Below are 23,670 nucleotides of genomic sequence, written 5' to 3'. Positions count from 1 at the left end.
TTCAAAGTTTATTCCCTGCTGAGTGCAGCAGGATTTCTGGTTATTGGTTTTAAACTTCCCTCTCCTGAGTTTTGGTGGGGGCCAGGAGTGGGGAGGGGTTCATTCTGTCAGGCTGGGATTTAGTGAAGGAGCCGTGTTCCCTTCTCTATGCCCTTTCTGATTTTATAGATTTCTACCATATTCCCTCTTAGCCTCTCTCTGTACAGTGAAGTTGTCCCAGGTGGGCTAGAATGACTTTATATGACAGTTTCCTTCTCATCACAACTCTCTAGATCACATCCACTCACAGTTGCACTGAACTTTACAGTTAACCTACACATTGTCATCTGAGTGAGATCTCAGTCTCTCCCTCTCTGTGAAGCAGGTCCCCAGGGATCATTACCTCCATTTCACAGATGTACAAACTGAGGGTCAAGGAAGGGAAATGAATTACCCAGACCATATGAGTCTGTAATAAAACCCAGGTTTCCCCAATCTTGGGCTGGTGCTCCCCTAAGGAGACATGACCACAAGCACACCAGAGTGCTGGATGCAGGTATACCTCACTCGTGTGTTGGGAGGAGAATACTTTTGGCTCACTTCAAACTCCCTTCCCAAGCATGCCCAGATTTCGATTGCCCTTCTGGGTCCCTCTTTAGGAAAGAAGCTCCAAACACCCTCCCCGAGACACCACCCACATCCTCACTTCCCCCAAACTGAAACTTGCTGGCCATTCTCTGCCCAGCCCATTGCCTGTCAAGATAAGAGTTTCCTAAAGCTTATCCCTCACCACCCTGGCATTTTACTACCACCCAGGAGAGTTTAGCTTTAACTGCAAACTTGGTGATTTCACTACACACATTCTCTTCCAGATCTTTTATTTAAATGTTAAAAAAATAAAAAATAAAAAAGATAAGCTCCAATTCTTGGCCGAGCTCACATCTTACACTTCTCTACCCAGAAGACTGTTTATTCATTCAGACCTTTTGTTTCCTTTCTTTGTCAGCTCCTTATCAATGATAAAACAGTTGCTACAAATTCCAGATGAATGCATTTCTAAGACATACTTATACATGGAACCCACACCCCAGAACACTTAGGATACACCCAGAGGACACACACACACAGACACACACACATAGACATACACCCTTTATCAAGGCACCTATTAATATTGGTGCTGGTTCCTCTATGCCCATGCTCAGGCACACAAGTGTCTGTCTACCCCCAACCCCTGCCACACTTCCCTCCACACTCACTCACACACCTGCACGTTGAGGAGGAACTTGGCGCTGCTCTTTGAGGAATCCAGTGATTTCATATGTTTGACAGGAGGGAAGGGGATGGAGCCAGGCAGGGAAATGCCAGCACATGAGAGAAATGGATCAGAGGCTCTGGAGCATCTGGAACTGTTGGGAGGGGATCAGGGAATTTCCTGAAATTTGGACCAGGGTGGTTAGAGGATCCTGGATGAGGACCTCTCTCAGCCATGGGCAGGGTGCCCAGCTGTCTCCACCTGGGAGCATTCATGTGAGTCTCATACAATGAACACACACCAGACCAGGCAGGCAGCCTCTGTTCACACTTAGAAGAGCAGGTGGTCCTAAGCCCCCAGGGGCTGGCCTTGTGGGGCGGTCATTCCTGCTTTCCAAGCATGCAGTGAGGTCACCTTCACCCACGAGCACATACCTCCTGGGTCACATCAATACTGATGTCTACCTCCAGGTGTACAAGCCAGCTCCTGGCCAGAGGCCCCATTCCCAGGCTCATGTGATGCATGAGAACATCCGTCACATCACCAAGCCACCCTGAGACCACCTCTCTCCCTGGCCATGCTGCCTGCTGAGTGCAGGGGTTGCCCACAGTGCCAGGCGGGGACCTGGAACTACCCCATGTTTTCATGAGAAGCAGCTGCCACCTGAAATCCCAAATGGGTGATGACTTCCAGCCTAGACAGTCATATGAGCACCAACCAGGGCCCAGAGCACTGCCATCGACCTCTCACACTCCATTCTGTCTTGGGGCTGCCACCTGGCACAGGGTGGGCCCAGCCTGCCAGCCACTCTGGCTCAACTACAGGAATGGAGCACAGCGAGGCTGGCCCGCACCGGAGCCCTCACAGCGCTCATGTGGCTCCTCAGAGAACTGGCAGAGATGAGGGAGAGACACCAGCAAATTGAATTGTCATTAGGGAACCATCTCCCAGCACCTGGGGACAGCTTCTCCCCAGGAAGGCAGGGTGGCAGAGCCCAGACTCCTGCAGGGGCACAGGCAGAGGGTGAGAGGGAGGGTGGGAGGCACTTACACGGCAGGATAGATAGTTCTCTGAGCAAGCAGGGCCCTGCTCCCTTCTGCATCTGTTCTGCTGCCTGGGAGTTCTGAAATCAGATCTCCCTTGCTCTCTTTTTCGTCCTCTCCTGGCATTTTTCTTCCCCTCAGGGTCCTCAGAGGAGAAGACTCCATAGAAAGATCTTTAAGTGAATGGCCCCTCCCGGGCCCTGGGGAATATATTAGAGTTCTGAAGTGATGGCCAAAATGGGGGAAGTAATCCAGGGCAGACAGGGAGATGTATCGGGCAGGCCAGGCTGCTAATGCCAACAATGTATCTTGGCAGGGCTGGGAAGCCATGGGCCACTTCTCATAGGCAGATAGGACAGGGCCTGAGAGGAGGAGGGAGGAAGGGGGACCCGTCTCATCTCCTTCTTTGTTCTCCTCTGCACTCCCGACAACATGCAATTATTTCATTTCTTCATTTGCTCACTGGCTCGTCGCCTGTCTCCTCCACTAGAACATCAGCTCTGGGAGCGTGTGCGTACCGCTCCGTCCTACTTCCCGGCATACTCAGGGTCCACCTCAGACCCGTCCCCACCCCCCAGTAGAGATGGTGTTCAACAATTATTTGTTGAAGACATGAGTTGAGAAATGAACAAATGAGTGGGTGAGCGAATGAATGAATGAGCAAATCCACCCAGGGCAGATTCACAGCCTGCACCTGAGCCCATCCAGAGACAAAGCCAGGCCCCTGAGGTCGCTCAGAAAAGCCCCACCCAAGTCCCCGGCAATGGCCTGAAGATTCTCTCAAGTTGGGCTCCTCCCTACTCAGACTTGGCCCCAGCCCCAGATGTTTCCACTGCTCCCTGGGCTTTAGCCAATTACCCATGTCCTGGAGGCGGGAGCAGCCACCGCTTGTGCTGGCCCCGTGCTTGGCACCAGGCAGGGAAGATCTAAAAAAGCATGAGTCCCCACAGAGGCCAGCCCTGTGCAGACCCTTGACGCTCCTCTCACTCCTCCTCTGTCCAAGTCATGACAAGCCCTGCCTGTTCACCTTCACTATGGCTGGAACTGTCTCTGCACAGTTGGGGTGCAGGCCTCGTCAGCCCTCATCTGGATCATTCTGGTACTGAGCTTTGCTCCCTCACCCATCAATCTGCCACTGGGCCACCATGATCCTTCTAAAACCCAGATCTGATCACATGGCTTTCTCGATTTAAAATCTTCAGCAGCTTCCCCACTATCTCTGGAATGGCTTGAAACTCCTTGATGTGGCATTAAGGGCCTGCATAATGTGGCCTCAACTTCTCTTCACAGCCTTAACTTCCACCACTATTACCATGGAAACAGCAAGGACTGCAGCTAACGGGTCCAAGCTCTCACCATGCACCCTGCCCTGAGCCGCTCACGTGGCTTATTTGATCCTCTCATGCTATAGGATAGGTGATGGCTGTCCCCATCGTACAGATGAGGAAAGTGAGGTGTAACTAAAGCAGAGAAGTGATTTGCTCCAGGTTGAACAGCAGTAACAGGAATTATTATTAGAGCTAAAACGCTTAGGGCATGAACTCTATTCCTGGTGCTGTTCCGAACATGTCACCACTGGTACTCCATGTAGTCTTTAGACCAGCCCTCTGAAATCAGACTGCCAGCCAAACGCTCACCTTTTCCATGCCTTGGTTTCCATGTCTGTAAAATGGGGAGCATGATGACAAAGCTCTGCTGTGAAGCTTCAATGAGATAATGTGTGAAAGAGCTTAGCACAAAACAGGCTGGTTCCTGAGCAGGGGTGTGCCGTGATGGGCTTTGGGAAGATGCAGGCACAGCAGTGGGGCCGGGTTGGTTGAGGGCAGGACAGGGGAGGACCTCTGCCAGGAGGTGGCATTCAGGCTCTGAGAGGTATTGGGGGGCAGAGGAGGAGGAGACAGGTGCGAGGTTAGAGGGCTGGCTCTGGGCAATGCAGAAGTCCAAGATGGTAGCCAGGGCGCTGATCCTGTGTGGCTGGAGGATGGGGGGGCCAGAGCAGAGCAGGGTCGTGGGGAGAGGGCCTATTTAGGGAGACAGGTCCACCCACGTGCCAGCCCCAGCCCAACACCAGCATGGCTTCTATGGAGTGGAAAGAGGGGCCAATCCAAGGTTCACCCTGCAGGGGATGCAGCCTCTAGGACACTCCTTGGTATGTGCTGTCTTGAGCACTCCTGGGCTCTGAGGCAAGGACCCCTGCTGTGTCGCAGTAGAAGGTGATGGACAATGCCCCTGGCATTGGAGACCTGGCCCCAGGGACGGGGAGAGGGGCCCGGGGGGCTCCATACCAGCTGACTGGAGTTGCCAGCTGCAGTCCCATAAATCGCACCCTGGCCCAAGCTGGCAGTCCATTAACATGAAAGATTTTATCGCACTTTACAACCTCCCTGTCTTGTACCGCGACAGCAGGTAATTAAAACAATAATTGTTTTCTGATGTTGCTTCTGCTGAACGATAAAAGTTTCATTTTCCTTTCGCTGGGGTAGGTGGGGGAGGGGTCTGATCTGGGGGTGCGGGGGTGGGGTGCAGGGCCACAGAAGTTTGGGAGGCGCAGAAGGGTGACGCAGGGCCTCCTGTGTGACCCCCACGGAGCGAGGCCTGAAGGAGCCTGATTTCCAATTGACCAAGCTCTGAGCACATCCTGTCACACACACATGCCAGTGCACACCATACGTGTCCCCTGCAGGCCCGTCCTTCATGCCCAGACCTCAGCTGCCCTGGAGAGGGCCACCCTGCTTGGGAGCCCCCGGGAGGGAAGGAGAGGGTCCCTGGCTAAGAAGGCTGGCAGCGGCTGGGTCCTGGAGGAGCCGGTCTGTCCAGCGCCCTAGGGGACCCTCAATGGCTCCCATCCACTCAGAGAGGGAGGCACGGATAGGCTCTAAAGAGTGGGAGTGATGAGGAAGTGCAGGGGTCAGAGGCTTGTGAGTACCAGCCCTAGTGCTAATGAACGTGTACTTCCCAGGTGCCTGGAAGCCTGGTACAGCAGAGGTGGCTTGCCTGAGGGGGCTGGTGTCCCTCAAGTCCCAGAGAGAGCTTGACTCAAGGATAACAGGATTCACGGTACAGCGAGGGGTTTTCTGTGCCCCCTGAACAATCATCTATCCTCCCCACTCCCATCCATCCACACACCCACCTATCCGTCCACCCACCCATTTGCCCACTCATCCATCCAGCTACCCATCTATCCACTCTCCCGCCTGTCTGTCCATCTATCCAACAAATCCTGAGCTTCTACTTACTGCCAGGTTTTGTTCTAGGCTCAGGGGACACAGTGAGCAGTGAGCAGGCCACAGCCCCTCAAGAACCTTATGTCCTAATGTGGAGGGAAGTAGAAAATAAGTACACAAGTCAATAAAGAAGGTCATCTCTGATGCTGATAAGTGCCACCAAAGAAGCTAAGACAGAGTGACAGGCTGCTACTTGAGGTTAGGGGGGAGTCTCCACCTCTTGGTCCTGAGACTTGCCCACTCTTTGCCACCTCCAGCCTCACACCCAGGAAGCCCGAGGTGGGCACGGGTGCGTGAGGGATGGTGACTGGTGTGATCTCTGCTCATGCTGGTACCTACAAATGACGTCACACCTGGGGCTTCCTCCACCCCCTCCAAAGCCCCCTAGGCCTGCAGTAAATCACCCTGATGCTTTAAAACAAATACTTCTTAATCACTAAAAATTGAAATGATTTCATGTGAAAATGTTAATGTATTCGGAATCACAGCCGCGCACTGCGTCTGACAAATTAGCACCCAGCCCGCCGCATTGTTTGTAGCTACATTTATCCTGGTGACGAGACACACACACAAAACGGAGCAGAGGGGCGGCGAGGGCAGTTCCTGGCTGGGGGCGTGTGCGGAGGAAGAAGGGAGGGGTTAAGGGAAACAGAGTCCCAGAGGGCAGAAAGAGGCCTGACCTTTCCCTGACAGCCAGCCTGACCCACTGCAGGGCCACGTGCCCCCAGCTGCCCCTGCCCCTCCAAACCTGCCCTTTGAAGCCAATCCTGGGCCATGTAACCTACACCAGGCAGGGCTGGCTGGCCTGGCGGTGGCCTCCACATGAACTCAGGCACTAGCAAAGCTGGAGCACCAAGAGAGGAAAAAAACAATTTTTGCAAGAATTTAATGATTTCAAAAATAAGCATGAGGATGTGGAAAACTGGAACCCTCACACATTGCTGGTGGGAACATAAAATGGTGCAGTTGCCGAGGAAAACAGTCTGGTGATTTCTCAAGGAATTAGACCTAGAATTACCATATCACCCAGCAATTCCACTCCTGGGTAGCAAACACTTGCACGCAAATGTTCAGAGCAGCATTATTTACAATAGCCCCAACACTGGAAACAACCAACTGTCCATCAACCGATGATAACGGATAAACCAAACGTGGTCTACCCATACAACAGAACATTACTTGGCCATAAAAAGGAATGAAGCACTGATATGTGCTACAACATGGATGGACCTCGAAAACACACTAAATCAAAGAAGCCAGACACTAAAGGCCACACACTGTATGATTCCATTCATATGAACTACGCAGGAAATACCCAGAATAGACAAATCTGTAGCGACAGAAAGCAGGTTGGTGTTTGCCAGGGGCTGGCGGGGGGTGGGGAGGTGGATTGGGGAGTGACAGCTAATGGGGTCTCCTTTGAGGCTGATGAAAGTGCTTTGGAACTAGACAGAGGTGATGGTTGCACAACATTGTGAACGTACTAAATGCCACTTTTAAGGTATATGAATTTCACCTCAATTATATATATAATAACATACTTGAGAAGGGTGTGAATCTCAACTGCATTGGACTCCCCTAGCTCACTTTACAGGGTCATACCTGATACTGGGAGGAGGTGGGGACAACAGGCACTGAGACTGCAGGCTGGTGCTGAAGGGGCCTGTCTTGGCTTCTCCCCACACCCTCCCTTCTCCCCACCCTTAGCCCGCCCCTTTCCATTCTAAGGCCTCAGGACCAGCGCCATGACAGCCCAGGCCCTGGTCATCCTCTCCATTTCTCAAATGAGGCAGAGGAGTGTGTCTGGTCTGGGGCTCACCCTCTGAACTCAGCACAGGCCTGGGACCCAGGGCTCTTGACCCCCAGTCCAGGCTGACATGCAACCACCCCAGGCCTGGGCTCTCTTGCGCAGTACCCACACCTCTGAGCAACCTTCCTCACCCCTGTGGATCCTATCGGATCTGCCTTCAGCGGAACTTCTAATCACTCAGCTCCTCAGACTGTGGCTTTCAGGAAGTTGAGGGGCACAGAGCATACATGAACACAGAGACAAATCACGCTTTCTCTCCACCCAGCTCTACACTTCCCTGCGCCCAGACCACAGTGGACCTCCACTCCTTCCTGTCATCCGGGTCTCAGCTCACATGGCACCTCCTCAGAGGGGCCTGACCATCCAGGCTAACGTGCCAGCCAACACGCCTGCATCTGCTCACCCGGGGTCACAGGTCACGCGTCCCTCTCTGCCTGCCTTCCAAGTCCTGAAGGGCATTCCTCATTATCTCAATCTGTCTGCTTGTTTGTTCACGGTCATCTCCCCTCACCAGAATGTGAGTTCCTCAAGGGTGGGGACAGTGCTGGCCTTGCTCACTGTGTATCCGCAGTGCCTAATGCAGGGCCGGGCACAAAGTAGGTCCTCATCAACGCTTATTTGATGACTGATGTGTTCCCAACTTCACTCGGCCTTCTCCCCCAGTCCATCCTTTTGGCTTCCCTCAAAAGCTTGCTGGGGCCCTGGGCCTCCTGCCTCACCCCCTTGCACAGACCTGTGCTCAGAGGGGCTGGGCCTGGGACCTGGCCTGCAGTGGCCGCCGTTTGACTCGGGAAGTCACTTCGCCTCTGAGGCTGCCTGCAGAGAGCTGTGTGCAGGTGCTTTGCAAGCGCCGAGGAATCACACCGGTCCTGCCCCTGCTCCCTTTGCACGGGCTCCTGCTCTGAAGCCCTCCAGGATCCCTTTCTGTCTCTAATATCCTTCCCTCACAGCACTTCAAATTCTGAGTGGCCCCTATGCCCTGCCCACTCACTTCATCCCCGATCTCTAAGACTGGTTTCATGCTGCCGAGCACAGGCTCTCAGGTGGCAATTCCTGGCCCCGTCCCAGCATGTGTACCCTCCAGGCCTCGTCGGCGGGGCCTCTCCCTGCAGCCCTCCTGGGGCTGCCTCCCTGTCCTTCTCAAAACTTTAAACTCCTCCCCAGGCTCCCAGGCTCTCTCTTTGGCCTCCTTCTGGCTTCCTCGGAATCATTCCCCAAATCCTCCTTTTCCATCTCGGCCGCAGCCATTCCCCAGTCACCCCTTAAAACGGGACTTGAGCTCACAATGCCCATGACCAGCTCCTTCTGAATGGGCCTCTCATCTCTACTTCCCGCCCTCCCTGCCCCTCAAAGTGCCAGTCCCAGGTTTCCAATAAGCTTTCAGACTTTCCACCTGACTAGCTGTTGCCACCTCAACGGAACAGGTGAAATCTAAGGCCCCAAATGCAGTCTCTAGAGCCAGAAGGGAGGGGAGGAAAGGCTTCCATACAAGTCCTCAGTGTTGTGCTGGGGTTAGAACGCAGCCTCAGTGTGCCTGGGCAGTGGGGGTGTATGGGAGACGGGTGTACACCTGCCAAGGTGGCAGCCAGGTCCCAGCCCCTACCTGCCCAGGAAAACAGGCTCTCAGTGCCCAGATCTAACTTTTCAAGGGAAGCCCCAAATCTGGACTTTTATGTGAACTCTCTATTGCCTAGAACGTTCTGTCTGCCACCTGCGGGTTACATGCCCCGCACACTGCCACCCAGACACCTCTGGGAGGGTGCTTTACCCATATCGTCATATCTTCCTCCTGAGATCCTGCGCCAGGCCCCGTTCAGGTGCAGGGCACTGAAATCCAACCAAACTGGCATAAGCCTAAAGCGGGATATTCTTGGCTCAAGTGCTGGGAAGGCTGGGGGACAGCCCACAGGACTGAGAGAAAAGCTGCAGGCTCCTGAGTCTCTAGGGCCTCGGGGCCACCAGACATCTCCCCCTTCTGCTTGTCTCTGTGTGTTGGCCTCACTCCTCTCTGCAGCCAGGCTCTCTCCATATGAGGGGGAAACGGCTGCCACTGGCCCAACATCTCTGCCTGCATCTTCACAACTGCCAACCTCAGGGGCAGAGAGGGCAACTCCTCCACCTCCAGGTGGTAAAAGCCATGGGTAGGATCCTGATTGGCTCAGCCCAGGTCACGTGGCCACCCTTGACCAATCACTGTGCCTAGGATCTCCACTAGGATTTGCCAGCCTGGTCATGTGTTTTCTAGGGGAAGGATGGGGCCCCATAACTGACCACATGGTATTGGAGAGGAGGTCACCCAAGGAAGAGTGCTGTGCTGGTGAGAACGTGTGTTGAGTAGTCAAAGCAACAAGCACCAAAGAAACTACAAAATCCCACGAGATGGGAGCCCTCCAGAGAGCCCAGTTCCCAATGGGTAAGAAACTTCTCAAGGCCAACCAGTAAGAGTGGGGCTGAGAGTGGAGCTGAAGTCATTTCCAAAGCTCCATCCTTTCCCCTTTACCATGGAGCCTCACCAAGGCCACCTGCCACCAGTTCACAGTCTCCCTGACAGGTCCTGACAGGGTCTGTTTCAATAGCCCCACAGACGGGGAGCTCCCTGCCTGCCAAGGCCACCAGTGTCACTGCTTGTTAGGAAGGTCTTTCTCAGCCTCCGGTGTCTCTGACCTGCTGGTCCTGACCCTACCCTCTAAGGCTACACAGAACAAAGCAAATCCACTTTCCCCTCCTGCCTTGGGTGCCTTGAATTACATAGGACAGCCCCATCATCACCCTGACCTTTTGAGAACTTCTCTCCTAGGACATGACTTTGCCTCTCCCTTGGTTACCCACTGAACCTGACCACCCCTGTTACATTCCCCTTGCTTCACTTGACCAGAGCCAGTTTCTGCTACTTGTGGCCAAAGTGCCTGACTGACGTCCACGCTCTAGGTAGGGCCTGGCAGGGTGAAGCTCCCTGGGTGAAGCGCACAGCTCTTGGAGCCCTGTTGCTCTTTAAGCTTCTTCCCCGCTGAGGCTCCCCGTCCATTTTCTGTTTCAGACATCACTTCCCCAGGCTTGAAAGCTCTGAATCATGTTTGCCTCTTCCCCGTCCCTCGCCCCCCACATGCAACATCCAGAGGCTCCTCCCTTCAAATGTCTCCCACATCCATCTCTCTGACTCCATCCCCGCTGCCTGCTCCCTGAGAAGGGAGGCCTCGTCATTTCTTGCCTGGATGACCGCTGCAGCCTCCTGGCTGGTCTCCTTGCCTCCAGCCTCTCCCTGCTCTCATCCACATGCTGCCAGATTAATCTTCCTTAAACACCGCTCACTGCCTGTCAGTCCCCAGCTCAACAATGTAGCCAGCGCTGTCGCTCACTGGTCCCCCACAGGCACTGTCTGCTTCAGCCGGGCTACACCTCCCAGCTCCCCTGTACACACACTGTCACCAGGGAACGTCTGTGTGCTCTTCCCCTTCCCTTCACTGTCTGGCCAATGCCACCACATGCTAATAAGGTCCTAGGCAGAGTCCCTCTCCTCCTCTGGCCTTGGGACACCCAGAGTTGGGAGTAGAAGAAGAGGGGTGGCCAGGGACGATCCAGTCTGCAGGTCAGCAGATGGATTGTCCTTGCCTGGCCTGTCTGGGCTCTTGAATGTTGCTGTGACCCCTGTCACCTCTACACTCTGCATGTCCTGGGAACCCACCCCAGCTTCCAGGCTGTCAGGAGTCATACCTGGTCAAGTCCTCTGGATGAGTCATCTTTCACTACATCAACCTTCCTTCTCAAGCCCTCTCATGAATGCTCATCACCCCAGAACGAGCACCTTCCCAAGATTCTAGATCTGCAGGGTCCTCCCTTGATGCTCTCTGCCAGTGCTGTCAACCAAGAACCCTGCTCCCCCCACCACTTCAGGGGGTGTCACAGAGGGAGGCCAAGAGTGAGCATCCCCACTGCTGTCCACACAGCATCCGCGGCAGTCCCATTTATGGAGCATTCACCCCGGGTTTGGCATTGGGCTAAGTGTTCCACACAGAGTAACTCATTTAATCCTCACAATCTTACGAGGTAGGAGCCTTTCATTATCCAGATTTTCTGGATGAGGAAATCAAGGCACAGAGAGCTGAAATCACCTGTCTTAGGTCACCCAGTTTAGGATTCTAACTGTTCCAGGGCCCCGACTCTTAACCACAATCCTCTAGTGCCTGACTCCCCACCCCATAGCTCACCAAAGAGCTGGGGAGGTCAGTGGGTCCTGCGGGGAGAGGCCTAAGGAGACTTTGTCACTCCCTCCTGTGACCACTTCTTCAGAGGGCTGGGGTGACCAGGGAATAGTGATGTGCTGAAGCCAGCTCATCCTGGCTTAGGAGAGCCTGTTGTTAAAATTTCTGGAATTCTGCAAGCTGGTCAACATCACACTGGTAGCTTAAAATAGGCCATCGTGGGAGTATTTACACCATGGAAATCGGCAAATCTGTCCTGCAGCTCTCCCAGAGAGCCAACTGTTAAACATTTACCAGCACATCACTGCTGGGGAGGGGATGCTGACCACCCTCAGAAGGGCGGCCTAGCCTATGGGTGCCAGGCTTCAGGCAACTCACACTAAAGACAAGCTCCCCAGTGGAGCCAGGAGTCTTAAAAGAAAGGGGTCTTGAGAGGATAGGGTGGGTCTCAAAGATGGACCTCTGGCTGTGTGATCCCAAAAGATCTGGAGGAAAAAGGACTCTCCAAAATTGTCAGGGCAGCTGCAAGACATCTAGGTAGGCTCATATTCTAACCAGACATGCCCAACATGGAAAGATGGCCCCAAACCAAGGACAAAGCCACCGATGAGAGGCATGGACCGGAGAACCATGCAGGGAAGGGTAAGCTCAGGTCCAGCTGAAGCTTGTGGGAAATGCCAAAGCAACATGGGGCAGGAGGGGCTTGGAGGAGGAGGACCAGGAAAGGGTGGGCCTTCTGACTGGTTGAGGGGGCGGGTACTGGAAAGCTGGCCTCCCCACCCCACCATTTTACACCTGAGAACACTGAAGTGGAGAGGCAGGACAAACACTAGTAAGAAAGTACTGAAGGCCAGGCGAGATCAGGACAGGCTGAGTGTTTGTTGCGAATGAGTTCAGGTCTCTTGGTCCTAATAAATTACACCTCAGGTCCTGGCACAGGGACCTGCTGAACCCCGCTGCTGACCTCTGAGAAAGGAGTGGGAGCAGTCTTGGGGCAGGAGATGTGTGAGCTGTGGCCTAATTTTCAAAACAGGAAGAAAGTTGTATTTGGTGAATGCATCACTTAGGTTCTTTGAGTGCAAGCAACAGAAAATGATTCTCACAAATTTAAGCAAAAAGGGGGAAGTACTGGTGAGAGATTGGGTTGCTGAGAGAAGGGAAAAGAGGCTTAAAAAGCAAGCTCTGAAGCAGGAAAGGAACCAGGATAGGGAAATTACTAACCTGTCTCACTTGGGCCCTGCTGCCAAGATGAAGGGGCCTGTCGAACACTGACTAAGGCTATACCAGGGGAGAGGTCAGGGAATTCTGATGGGACTGGGAATGGAAGCTGGACAGATACAAAACCCAACAAATGTCCACTGGAAAAACCACAACCTGGTGAACCCGATGCAGACCCCAGGAACGATTCTGGTAGTGCTTCTCAGTCAGCTGCAGATGACCAAGGGGAGCAGGGACACCGAGAGACATGCTGGAACCCCCAAGTACCTGTCACACCAGACCAGCTTCCCTTATCATAAGGTTACTGTTCTGATAGGTCAGGGCCGGACTGGAAACGGACTGGAAACAGTGTGTCTGGATTTAATATCTCAAGATCAGCAAATGGAGATATACGAACCAGGTGACAGCACATTTAGGGGAAGGCAAAACCTTCTGAATGGCCAGCATTGTTTTCTTTTTTTTATTTTTGGCTGCATTGGGTCTTCACTGCTGCGCATGGGCTTTCTCTAGTTGTGGTGAGCGGGGGCTGCTCTTCGTTGTGGTGTACAGGCTTCTTATTGCGGTGGCTTCTTTTGTTGTGGAGCTCGGCTCTAGGTGTGCAGGCTTCGGTAGTTGCGGCACTCAGGCTCAGTATTGTGGCTCGTGGGCTCTAGAGCGCAGGCTCAGTAGTTGTAGCATATGGGCTTAGTTGCTCCACAGCATGTGGGATCTTCCCAGACCAGGGCTCGAACCTGTGTCCCCTGTATTGGCAGGCGGATTCTTTTTTTTTTTTTTTTTTTGGTGGTACGCGGGCCTCTCACTGTTGTGGCCTCTCCCGTTGCGGAGCACAGGCTCTGCAGCCATGGCTCACAGGCCCAGCTGCTCCGTGGCATATGGGATCTTCCCGGACCGGGGCACGAACCCATGTCCCCTGCATTGGCAGGCGGATTCTTAACCACTGTGCCACCAAGGAAGTCCGGCCAGCATTGTTTTCTAACACAGCCGATTAATTGGCTAATGTTGATCCAGGCTTGGGTCAGCCTCAGGCTGGGTCCTTGGTGCTAGTCAGCATTTTTATTAAATACTTGGGTAAAATGTACTGATGACATACTGGTTAAATCTGAGGATCATGTGCCCATCCCTTCTCCATGAACAAGAAGCTGTGAGTGGTGGCAAACAGCCTGGGTAACAGGACAGTGACATAGGCGGCTTGGGCCCAGCTAACCTGTGCAACCATAACCCCTGAAAGTGGGGACTGGCTCACTCATACAGCACTTGAATTGGACCAATGAGGAAAGACCAGGACATTTGTTAGATGGCTAAGGGAAGAGGGATTCTCTCTTTCCCCCTGGATTGGGCCTGCAAGGATGTAGCCCTGGTAACCCTGGCAGATACCTTGGTACTGTGAGGGGAAAGGCTGTTGGAGAGTGGCACCAACACCCCCCATCCCCTGCCAGAGCAGAGAAGAGGGATGTATCCTGGTCACACTGTTCTCCCTGGATCCAACCATGCCTGAAGCCAGAGCTACCCCTGGCCTTTCAGTCACACATGGCAATAAATCTCTTTTTTTTTGCTTAAGCCAGTTTGGGTTGGGTTTTTCAATATTTGCAACAGACACACTTAGTATCCTATGTTAGTCCACACCAGGGCATTGTGTCACAGTGGGATGCCCCGCTGGGACTGACATCCAGACACAGCTAACAAAGATGTTCGGGGTAGAGAAGGGGGCTTGGAACCTGCTACATGAGGAACACCTGAGTGGATGGGCGGTGCCTGGCCTGGCAAAGGGCAGATAGGGCCCTGTCTTAAATAACTGAAAAGAGAAAAGCTACCCTTGTGTGGCCCCAGAAGGAAAAGCCAAGAACTATCTAGAGGAGCTTACTGGGAAGGATTCCACCTCCCATAAGAAAGTTGCTCTGAACAGCCCGAGCCACCTGAAGATGTGTGGCCCTGGAAAAGTTGGAAAGCCGACCCCCAGGGGGTTTTATAATCAAAATCCTGTGGCCTGGACATCCCAGCCCAGGATTAGAAAGTACCTGCACCCTGGTGGTGGGATGGTGTGAAGAGGCAGGATACAGGGGGGAAATGGGCTCTGGGAGATGAGGGGATTAGCCCAAGATCATGCCGAGGAGCAAGGTCCCCTGACTCTCTCCAGTGGGCTTTCAAGTCCATGGGACACCAGACAAGGTCCTGACAGTAAATGGACACATGGGGCTTGGTTCTGCTCCCCGCTGGTGTGGGTGGGGGAGGTGAGGCTGAGCAGTAACAAGGTCCCAGCTCTGCCACTTCTCTGAGCCTCAGTGTCCTCATCTAATAAACGGGACTAACCTCACCTACCTCCTGGGTTGTCCTGAGGTTCTTATCAGATGATGCAGGTAGCGCCCAGCACCGGCCACGGCTCCTACCATCACCAAGGTAATTAAGAATATAAGGAACGGCAGTTTCAGCCACCGAAGCCTCCTCCTTTCCCCGCCGCAGGCTTCAATCCTCTTAGCAGAGGAGAATGAGTTTGGATGTCAAAGACCTGGGTTGGAACCCCAGGCTTGCTTACGATGCCCATGCGGGACCTCGGGAAGCCATGCCCTCCCATATCTGTAAAATGGGACGGACCACAGCGGCGCACTGGAAGCCTACAGAAGGTGCCCCAGAAATCTCCTCCTTTCCGCCGCGAGCTCAGCCTGGGAGTTGGAGCCGCTACACACACCAGACCGCCAGAGGGGCCCACCGCCCAGCTACGTCTCCGGGGTCTGAGGGAAGGCGGCGCCAGTGGTGGCTGCAGCCGGGCGGGCGCGGGAACCGAGGAGCGGCGGAGGCCGCCGAGCCGCAGTGCCCGGAGGCTGGACGTCTGCTCCCCCGGCGGCAGCCGAGCGCTCAGCCAGCAACTTGTTAACAGGCCCCGAACAAAGAGCCGCTAATCCGGCGGGCGGCCGCGGGCGGGCTCGCGGGCGGAGGGATCCTGTCCCTCTTTCCGCGCGGCCGCCGAGTTTACTGCGTGCTCATTACCCGGCGCCGGGCGGGGGTGGGGGCGGGGGCGGGGCCGCGGGCCAGGACGCGCAGCGCCCCTTTTCCTTGGACGGCCCCGGGGCGCGCCCCTACCCAGAGCCCCGGCGGGCGGGCGCAGCGGCTAATTGCTAATCCCCTGGGCTCGGGCTCCCATGGGCTCGGGCACCTGCCGCCCCGCGGCTGCTCACGTGCTCCGCAGCTCGCCCGCAGGAGGCTTGCCTCTAGCCCGCGACCCCCACCCGCCAAGCTACCCGGACAACGTGGTGGGGAGTGGGGAAAGCTCCGGTCACGCCTGTCACGCCGGGACCATAATGAATCACTTCTACCTGCCAGTGCCTGGCATCCTTTTTTTTCTTTCTTTTTTTGTTGGGGTCGGGGGCGAGAAGGGCTGGAAAGATGCAGATGTAGAAAAAGGCAGAAGCCCCTCAACTCCATCTGGTCTCTGCTCCAATAAGGAGGGGGTAGGGTCTAAATCGGGGTGTACCTCCCTGCAGGCTCTGAGCTGGACATGCTGGGGTGGGGCACGGGGAGTCCCACCTGCCACCCTGGCTGGGGAGGTGTACTGCAGAGGTGGGATACAGGGACCAGAGCTCCCTCTCCAAGGATCAATCTGGACTGACTCCCCCTCCCCAAACCTCAGCCATGTATTTGCCTGGAGCTCAAGGTGACCCTGAGCCTTCTAGAGGGACACAGCTCTGACATCCAGGCGTGCAGAGGGGCCTGAATCTGGGAGACTCACCCATCAGGGCACTGGCCCTTGGTGCTCTCACCATGGCCCACTCATAGGTGGGGAGTTCAGGGTCCCCTCCCCCACCTAAAATTTGCCCTTTGTGGCCTACTCTGGGGAGCAGCTGCCACTTAGGCCTCCCCTGATGGCTATGAATCTCCCTGTCTCCATCTCAAACAGGGCTGGGATGGCGCAGCCAACAACCACACCTGGAGAGCAGGAGGGGCAGGGGACTTCCATATGCCCTGCCCCGGGCGTCAAAGTGGGCAGAGAAAAGACACAAGGCCTGTCCCCCATCCCCAAATGGAGACCTCCCCTCAGGCCTATGCCCTTTTGCCTGGACCCCTAGCTGCACCCTCTCCCACAAAGAGGGCACCAAGGACTCCCCCACTCCCCATAGGAGAGGATGGAACAGTGCCCTCTGCCATATCCCTCACCAGCAATTGCTAACATTTATTGAGTGCCTACTGTGTGCCAAGATTGGCATGCCATCAGTCTGCCTAATTCACACATCAACACTGAGTTAGGTCCTCTTATGACTATTTTAGAGACAAGGAAATAAAGAAGTACAGGGAGGAGCTGGATCCACAGCCAGGACGAGGGTGAGGCAGGGGGTGCCAAGGGTACAAAATGTAAGGAGGCACTCACCCTCAGGGGCTGACCCTGTACAAGCACGACTTAAATTTTGCACCCTAGGCCCCTCCCTTGCCTCACCCTAGTCGGAGCCCTGGTCCAAACCCTGACCCCAGAGCCTGCCAACTCAACCATCCTACCACCTTCTCCATGTGCCTGGGGTTCTGGCTCCCAGGGGACCAACGACTGCCTGCAGCATCTAACATCAGTCCCTGGGAAGAGGGTGGGCCTTAGGCACTGGCACTCTGACCTTCTGGGGGTCCTGAGAAGGCCTGTTTTTGCCACTGGGGGAGTTCACCAGCTAAAGCATGACCCTGCTTCCTTGCCTGGGCGCTGGGACTCACAACTCCCACCTCTGTCTCACAGTCACCTTCGGCCCTGCTGCAACAGCCACGTAGCTCCAAAGCAACACAGGCAGCTGCTGCCAGTGTGGTTGGTGGCTTTGGCAGGTGCTGGGCAGGTGTGAACAATTCCTGGGGGAACCTGCTGCTGAGTGCACAGTCCACCCCAGGCTCACAAGGCAGCCTCTCTGGGCACAGCCCCCAGTAGTCATCAAGCCCAACCCTTTAGTATACAAAGAGGAAAACAGCCCAGAGAGGTTAAGTGATTTGTCCAAGATCACACAGCAATCAAACAGCAGAGCCCGAACCAGAAGTGATTCCATCCAGGGCCCCCACCCCTGCTTTGCTGCCACGTTCTGTGTGTGAGAGCTGATCGTCAGCACACAGTTCCAGGACAAGCTGAGCCCAAATCATCATGTTCACAGAACCCCCAAACAAAGCTCTTTGCACTGCAGCAACCGGTGTCTGAATCAGGCCCTGCAGGGGTGATGTGTGTATAGATAGGGGGTGAGTAGGGTGCTTCTTCCAACTAGAAGCAATGATTCCTCCTGAGGGCTCCTGCCTGGGGCTGGAGCAACAAGAGGTGAAGCAGCTTATACAGAGACCATCTTCTCTCGTATATATGAGCTTGGGGCCTGATGCATCTTAAGACCCCACCCTCTCCTAACTCATGTCCCTTCAGGTGCCAGGGAAAATGGAGGAAGGAGGCAAACGCATGCCTGCTCCACGTCGGGGTCCACCCTGGGTGCTCTATGTTGCCTATCAACTCGTAACTATAACCTCAGGAAGCAGACGTGACCCCATTCTACAAAGGTGGGAACAGGCTGGGGAGTAAAATTTACTCATCCTAGGTCAGGTGGCTTAGACTGAAACCGGGCCTGTCTGCCTCTTAAGCACTGCCCTTTCTACTAGACCTGACAGGAGGAGGGGGCCAAGCCTCCCCAGAAGGCAGGAGGACCCTTCAATGCCACTCTCATGGGAGCAGACAAGAGGAACGGAGGGCTGAGCCAGCAGAACTGACTGCAGGAAGCTGGGCGTCCATCTGGGTGGTGAGGATGGTCGGGGCCCAGGGGCTGGGCTCTGCTGGGGCTGAGCCTCAGGAGCTAGGAGCCCTGGGTAGGTGCCCACAGAGCCGCCGGTCTTGGTGTCAACTCCAGCCCTGAGGATGGGGGTGGGGCCCGAGGAAGGGCCACCCAGACAGACTGTCAGGGTCAGGATGGCTAATGCCACAGCTGGGTGCCCCTCAGCCCTAACTTCCAGGGGCTTCAGTCTGCAAGTCTGGGGGCCAGATGACATTACTTGCATGAGAAAACACCCACCTGGGAACATCTATGCCTGGGAGGGCTGGGGGTGGGCAGGGAGGTTCCTATTCTACATACATTGGCAAAGCTGTGTGAGGGACTCACACAGGCTCCCGTGAGCTGGTTTGCCATCCGTGTGTGGGGCGTCAGCTAGCTGGTCCCCGCCCTGGACAGGAGCCATCTCCAGCCTCCCTGGAGCAGGGCAGTCTGTGTACAGGCACAGGGATGAGGAGGGATGAGGAGGGCTGCGGAGGGGACAGAGCAAACTTCTCTCCTTCTCCCCAGCTGCAAGAGCCCTCCCTGCCTATCCAGAGAACCCGAACTCAAGCAGAGGAAACAAAGAGAAAAAATAAGCATTTGACTGGCTGTGACTTGGAGCACACTGGGGGCTGAGAACCGGGTCGCAGTGCCGCAGACAGTGGCAATATGTGTGGGAAGCACTGGTGTGAATGAGGAGATGGCTCGGGCCAGATGCCTCTGGCAGCTGCCCCAGGCCCCACGTGCCTTTCCAGGGCTGAAGAACCAGTACCTCTGTCCTGTAGCCCACTCAGAGCTCCTCAGTGTGCCGTGACCCCTGCATGGGTCTTAGGAGGAGCTGGGGAGGCCTCTTGGAGGGGGCTGGATTGAAGCTGGGGGCTGAGATAAGCAGAAAAGTGGGGACTGGAGGCAGCAGGGGGGCTTGGCCTGGATCTGGACAGAGCTGAGGATGTTGGGGTATAGGATGGGGAGCGTGGCTGGCTGGCTGGGGGGCACCAGGTTCTGCGAGGCAAGTACAGTGTGTGGAAGCAAGAGCTTGTCTGGGGGTGTGGATGCCCAGCCCACCGGCAGTCAGAGCCAGGGAGGACGCCCAACCTGCCAACACATCAGCCCAGGGATGTGTGGTGATGCAGGTGTTTCCTAAGGGCTCCTGGGCTCAGGGTTCAGACTTTACCTGCTGGCACTGGGGTGCCACAGAAGGCTTTCTAGTGGGTTCTAGCCTGGGTAAAAGGGGCATTAGTCTAAGTGGAGGAGGCACAGGAGGGGGATGAGTGGGGGGTGGCCACTGCACTGGTCCAAGTGAGAAAGGTGAGGAAGAAAGGGCTGGGGGAGGAGGGGACAAAGGAGGAGAGGGACATGAGCAAAGTCACAAGTAGGGCTGAGCTGGAGGACTTGGTGACAGATTAGACATGAAGCGTGAAGGAGAAGATTAGAGCCAAGAGAGACTCTAAGGTTTCCAGCCCCAGGCTGGGGGAAAAAGGGGAGGGGGGACAGCAGGGCCCCTGGGAGGAGGGGACTGCAGGAGAGGGTTGGCCTGGAATAAGCAGGTCTGGGTACGTTCATAAGACAGTGCGCACGCCTGTGTGTGTGTGTGTGTGTGTGTATGTATGTGTGTGTGCGTGTGTGCATCTGTGTATACATGTGTCTCTGGTGGCAGCCAAGCCCAGCACTGGGGCCTTTGCCTGGAAAAGTCCTCCAGCCCTGGCTGAGGGCAGCTTCTGCCTCTGAGACTTCATGGCTTGAGTCTGCAGCTCTGGGGCCCAGAGCAGCACGAGGCAGGATGAAGGGATATAAGACAGGGGGTCCTGGCCCCTGGCTGAGGCCAAAGTTGGCTGCTCAGGAACCAGGAACCAGGCCAGTCAGTGCCTCTGGGCTGGGGGGTCTGGTATCTGGATCAATGCCAATCCCAGGCTCCTAAGGGAAGCCCCTCCCAGCACAGGCAAGGAGAGGCAGGTGGGCCAGTCAGAGGGCCAGCCCTCTTCTGGGGTGCCTGGGGGAACCCCAAAGAGCAGACCCCCATCCCAAGGCAGGGTGAGTGAGAGCAGTGTATCTCTTAGCCTTGAAGAATTAAGACACCTTCCCAGCAACCAAGTGCTCCAGCCTGGGGGTGGGGGTTGGAAAGAGGGGTCCAGGATCAGCCCTGAAGGTGGGGGAGGGGCCTGAGGAAGCGGCCACTGGGACAGACTGTTGGGGTCAGGATGGGCAGTGCCACGAGTCAGTGATGCCCCTCGGCCCCACCTTCCAGGAGATCCAGCTCCCCGTGGGCCCCGCCCCCTCAGGAGTGCAGAGATCTGAGACAGGGAAACACAGGTGTGTGCAGCTCACAGGGGCGGGGAGGCAGGTGCCAGCTGTGTGACTGGGTATGAATGGGAAAAGCCTGTGAGACACGTGGGTCCCTGTGTGCGCGGGCACAGAGAGGGCCCACTCAGGTAAGTGTGCTGAAGAGACAGGCTTTTGTGTGATATCAGAAGACAGAGGGTGGGCACTTAGCCTGGAGAGCAGGAGGCTTCAGAAGTGCTGGCCCCCGGCGCCCCCTGCCGCCTGGCCAGCCTTCCCTCCCTCAGCCACTCACAGACACATTTCACTGGTTGCTGTTGCCAAGGAGCTAAATGGGCGGTGTGGGAGGAGCCGGGGTCAGCGCAGGGCCAGCCTGCTGGGCACATGTGCCCGGAGCCTGTGGGGGCCAGCAGTAAGGGGCCCCAGATGACAAGAAGGGCCCCATGCCCTTCAGCAGCCCCTCACATGGGCCTGAGAGTTGATGCCCAGAGGCAGGCTCTGCTCCAGGGCAGCCCTGTGGCACGGGTGCCCACTGGCCAGCTCCCTCCGCAACCTTACACGAGGCCCCAAAAGGTGTCTCGAGACCCAGGAATGCGGTTCCCCCACTCTACAGCCTCCCAAGGAATCCACACAGCACCCCCGGGGCTGCGGCACCCTGACTCACCAGTACCCATCACCGTCTCATCTACACACCCTCACCTGTGCCACTGCTCACAACCGTCACACACGTGCGGTAGGCCTACCGTCACACACGCTCATCTGGCCACACGCATACCAAGCCTGCACACACTGCCAACCCGCGTCATCGCCAGGGCACACATGGCAGCCCATGGCCCTCACACGTGCTCACGTGGGCAACGTGCAGATATGACCACACAGCCCTCTCGCAAGCATCTGACTCAGTAAACATGTCCCGGCCCCTACTGGGTATCTAGCAACACCTCCCTTGTGTGTGGAGCTCGAACACCCCCAGATCACCACAGTCAGTGGTGCAACCCGTACCCCTGAGCGATGCACACACTCCTAACACACACATGTGTGCAATATGAAGACGCACCCGGTGGCAGTGCAGCCTCCCAGCTCAGTCCGGATGAGGAGGGGAGGTCACGGGGCAGACGGGTTTGGTAAAGTGAGGATTTGGTGGGGGGATGATGGGGTGATGGAAAGGGAGAGAGAGTGGATGGGATGAGGTGGAGGGAGGACTGAGGGGGACAGGATGCAGAGGGTGGCCAGGCAGTGGTGGATGCAGGATGCACTATGCAGAGACCCTTTAAGGAAACAGCCATCAGCCTCAATCATCAGGCTGGTTTCTGAGCTTTCACTCATTCATCTCCAGTCAGTCTGGCTTCCCATCTCAGGAAACCCAATGCTCCCTTCTGACACACCTGGGATTAACAATGGCCTGGCCAGGCTCAGCAGCACCCCCACCCCCACCCCCAGGGTCTCAGGGCAGCAAGAATCAAGAATTGCTAGGGCAAACTCCATGCTCCCTTGATCACATGAATGACACCCTCCCCCCACCCCCCCGCCATACACATAGAGACTCAGCTCTGCTAAGTGCACGGGGGTCAGGCACAGACCAGGAGGCCCCCCAAAACTCAGCCTAGGTGGAAGCTCAGGGACAGCAAACAAAGGATGCAGGGGAGCTCCCCCCACCCCCAGGAGGTGGGCTGAAGGCTGAGTTATGGGGCAAGAGAGGGTGGCCAAAGGGACACGAAGGAAGGGAGAGGGTTGTTCAGAGAAAGGGAGGGGAGGACGCGGCAGTAGATCCACAGCGTACACCTCTGGCCCCCACACACCAGGAATGCCAAGAGCCACAGCGCGGGTCAGGGGCCCTGGCGCTCTGATTGTGCCGGCTACAGGGGCTGGGGGGATAGTGTATGCGCCTCCACGCCTGGGTGTGTGCGTGTGCGAGCGTGTGTGGCGAGGACAGAGGAGGACACTGTGTTCCGGACGTGGGCAGAGGCCAGGTGCCAAGCTGGGAATTGTGAGTAGCTGTTTGGGACAGATGCTGCCGGGAAGAGGTATCTTAACCCCCTTCCTCAATTTCCTGGGCACTTGGGATGTGGTCAAACCCCTCTAAACTGCTAACCGGCAAAGTCAGACTCCCCGGGGCGTTGATCTAAACCCCCGACCCTGCTCTGGGGCCGGGCAACCAGCAAACTTCCCCCGCCTGCAGGCGTGGGGTGTCTACACTCGCCAGCCCCACGCGCTGACAGCTGCTCCTGTACTTGGCAGAACCCAGGCTTCCGGGCAAGCGCGCGAGGAAGCTGCGCAGCAGCAAGAGGCGGCCCCCGCGTCCCGCCTCGCAAAGTTTGGCCCCCGGGGGCTCCCGGCCGGGTCCGGCAGCGCGGATCAGGGACCCCCAGAGCAGCGAGCGTTCGCGCGCACGGTCCCCCGCAAGCCTCCCCAGAGCGCGCGCATGACTCACCCGAGCCGCGGAGCCAGGCGGCGAGGACTATGCCCAGGAACGCTGGCCACAGGCCGGACCGGACGGCCATGGCCGCGGGCGGGCAGGCGGGTGGGCGGGCAGGGCGCGGGGCCCCGCTGACGAGAGGGCGCCTTTCAGCGCCTCAGCCCAGAGCCCCAGCTCCGGGCACCCCCGGGGCCCATTGCCAGCGGTCTGCGCTGCCTCCGGGCGGCCGGCTGCGGGGCGCACGCGGCGCGTGGGCTCCCCTGGGCAACAGGAGCGCAGCAATGCAGCCGGGGCGGAGCGCAGCGCCAGCCGCGCCGCGCACCGAGCCAGCCGCCGCGCTGAGCCCGCAGCCTGGGAGCCGGCCGGCGGGCGCCGCAAAATCCGGACTGGAGCACCGGAGCGGGGCGACAGCAGGGCGGGGCGGGGGAAGGAAGGAGGGGCCCCGCCGCCCTGCGCCGCGCGAGTGGGCCACCCTCCAGCTCCGGGGATCCCTCCCGGCGATGCCCGA

General features: G+C 56.5%; 1 protein-coding gene across 1 annotated transcript in view; it reads right to left on the bottom strand.

Annotated features, from left to right (window-relative positions):
- The window catches only part of UNC5A (unc-5 netrin receptor A), a gene marked incomplete at its 5' end in the record, with an annotated part of 62,418 nt that extends 39,171 nt beyond the window's left edge, over positions 1-23,247 (bottom strand). Inside the window, one exon of the mRNA XM_082651500.1 lies at positions 23,178-23,247. Coding sequence (XP_082507626.1) covers positions 23,178-23,247 — 70 coding nt within the window. The remainder of the gene's footprint in view (positions 1-23,177) is intronic.
- Positions 23,248-23,670: the final 423 nt, after the last annotated feature.

Source organism: Grampus griseus (genome assembly GCF_964374135.1).
Source record: "Grampus griseus genome assembly, chromosome: 3".
In the NCBI taxonomy this organism is placed as follows: domain Eukaryota; kingdom Metazoa; phylum Chordata; class Mammalia; order Artiodactyla; family Delphinidae; genus Grampus; species Grampus griseus.
Note: the sequence above shows the minus strand (reverse complement) of the source record. Positions and strands in the feature narration are given on the sequence as shown.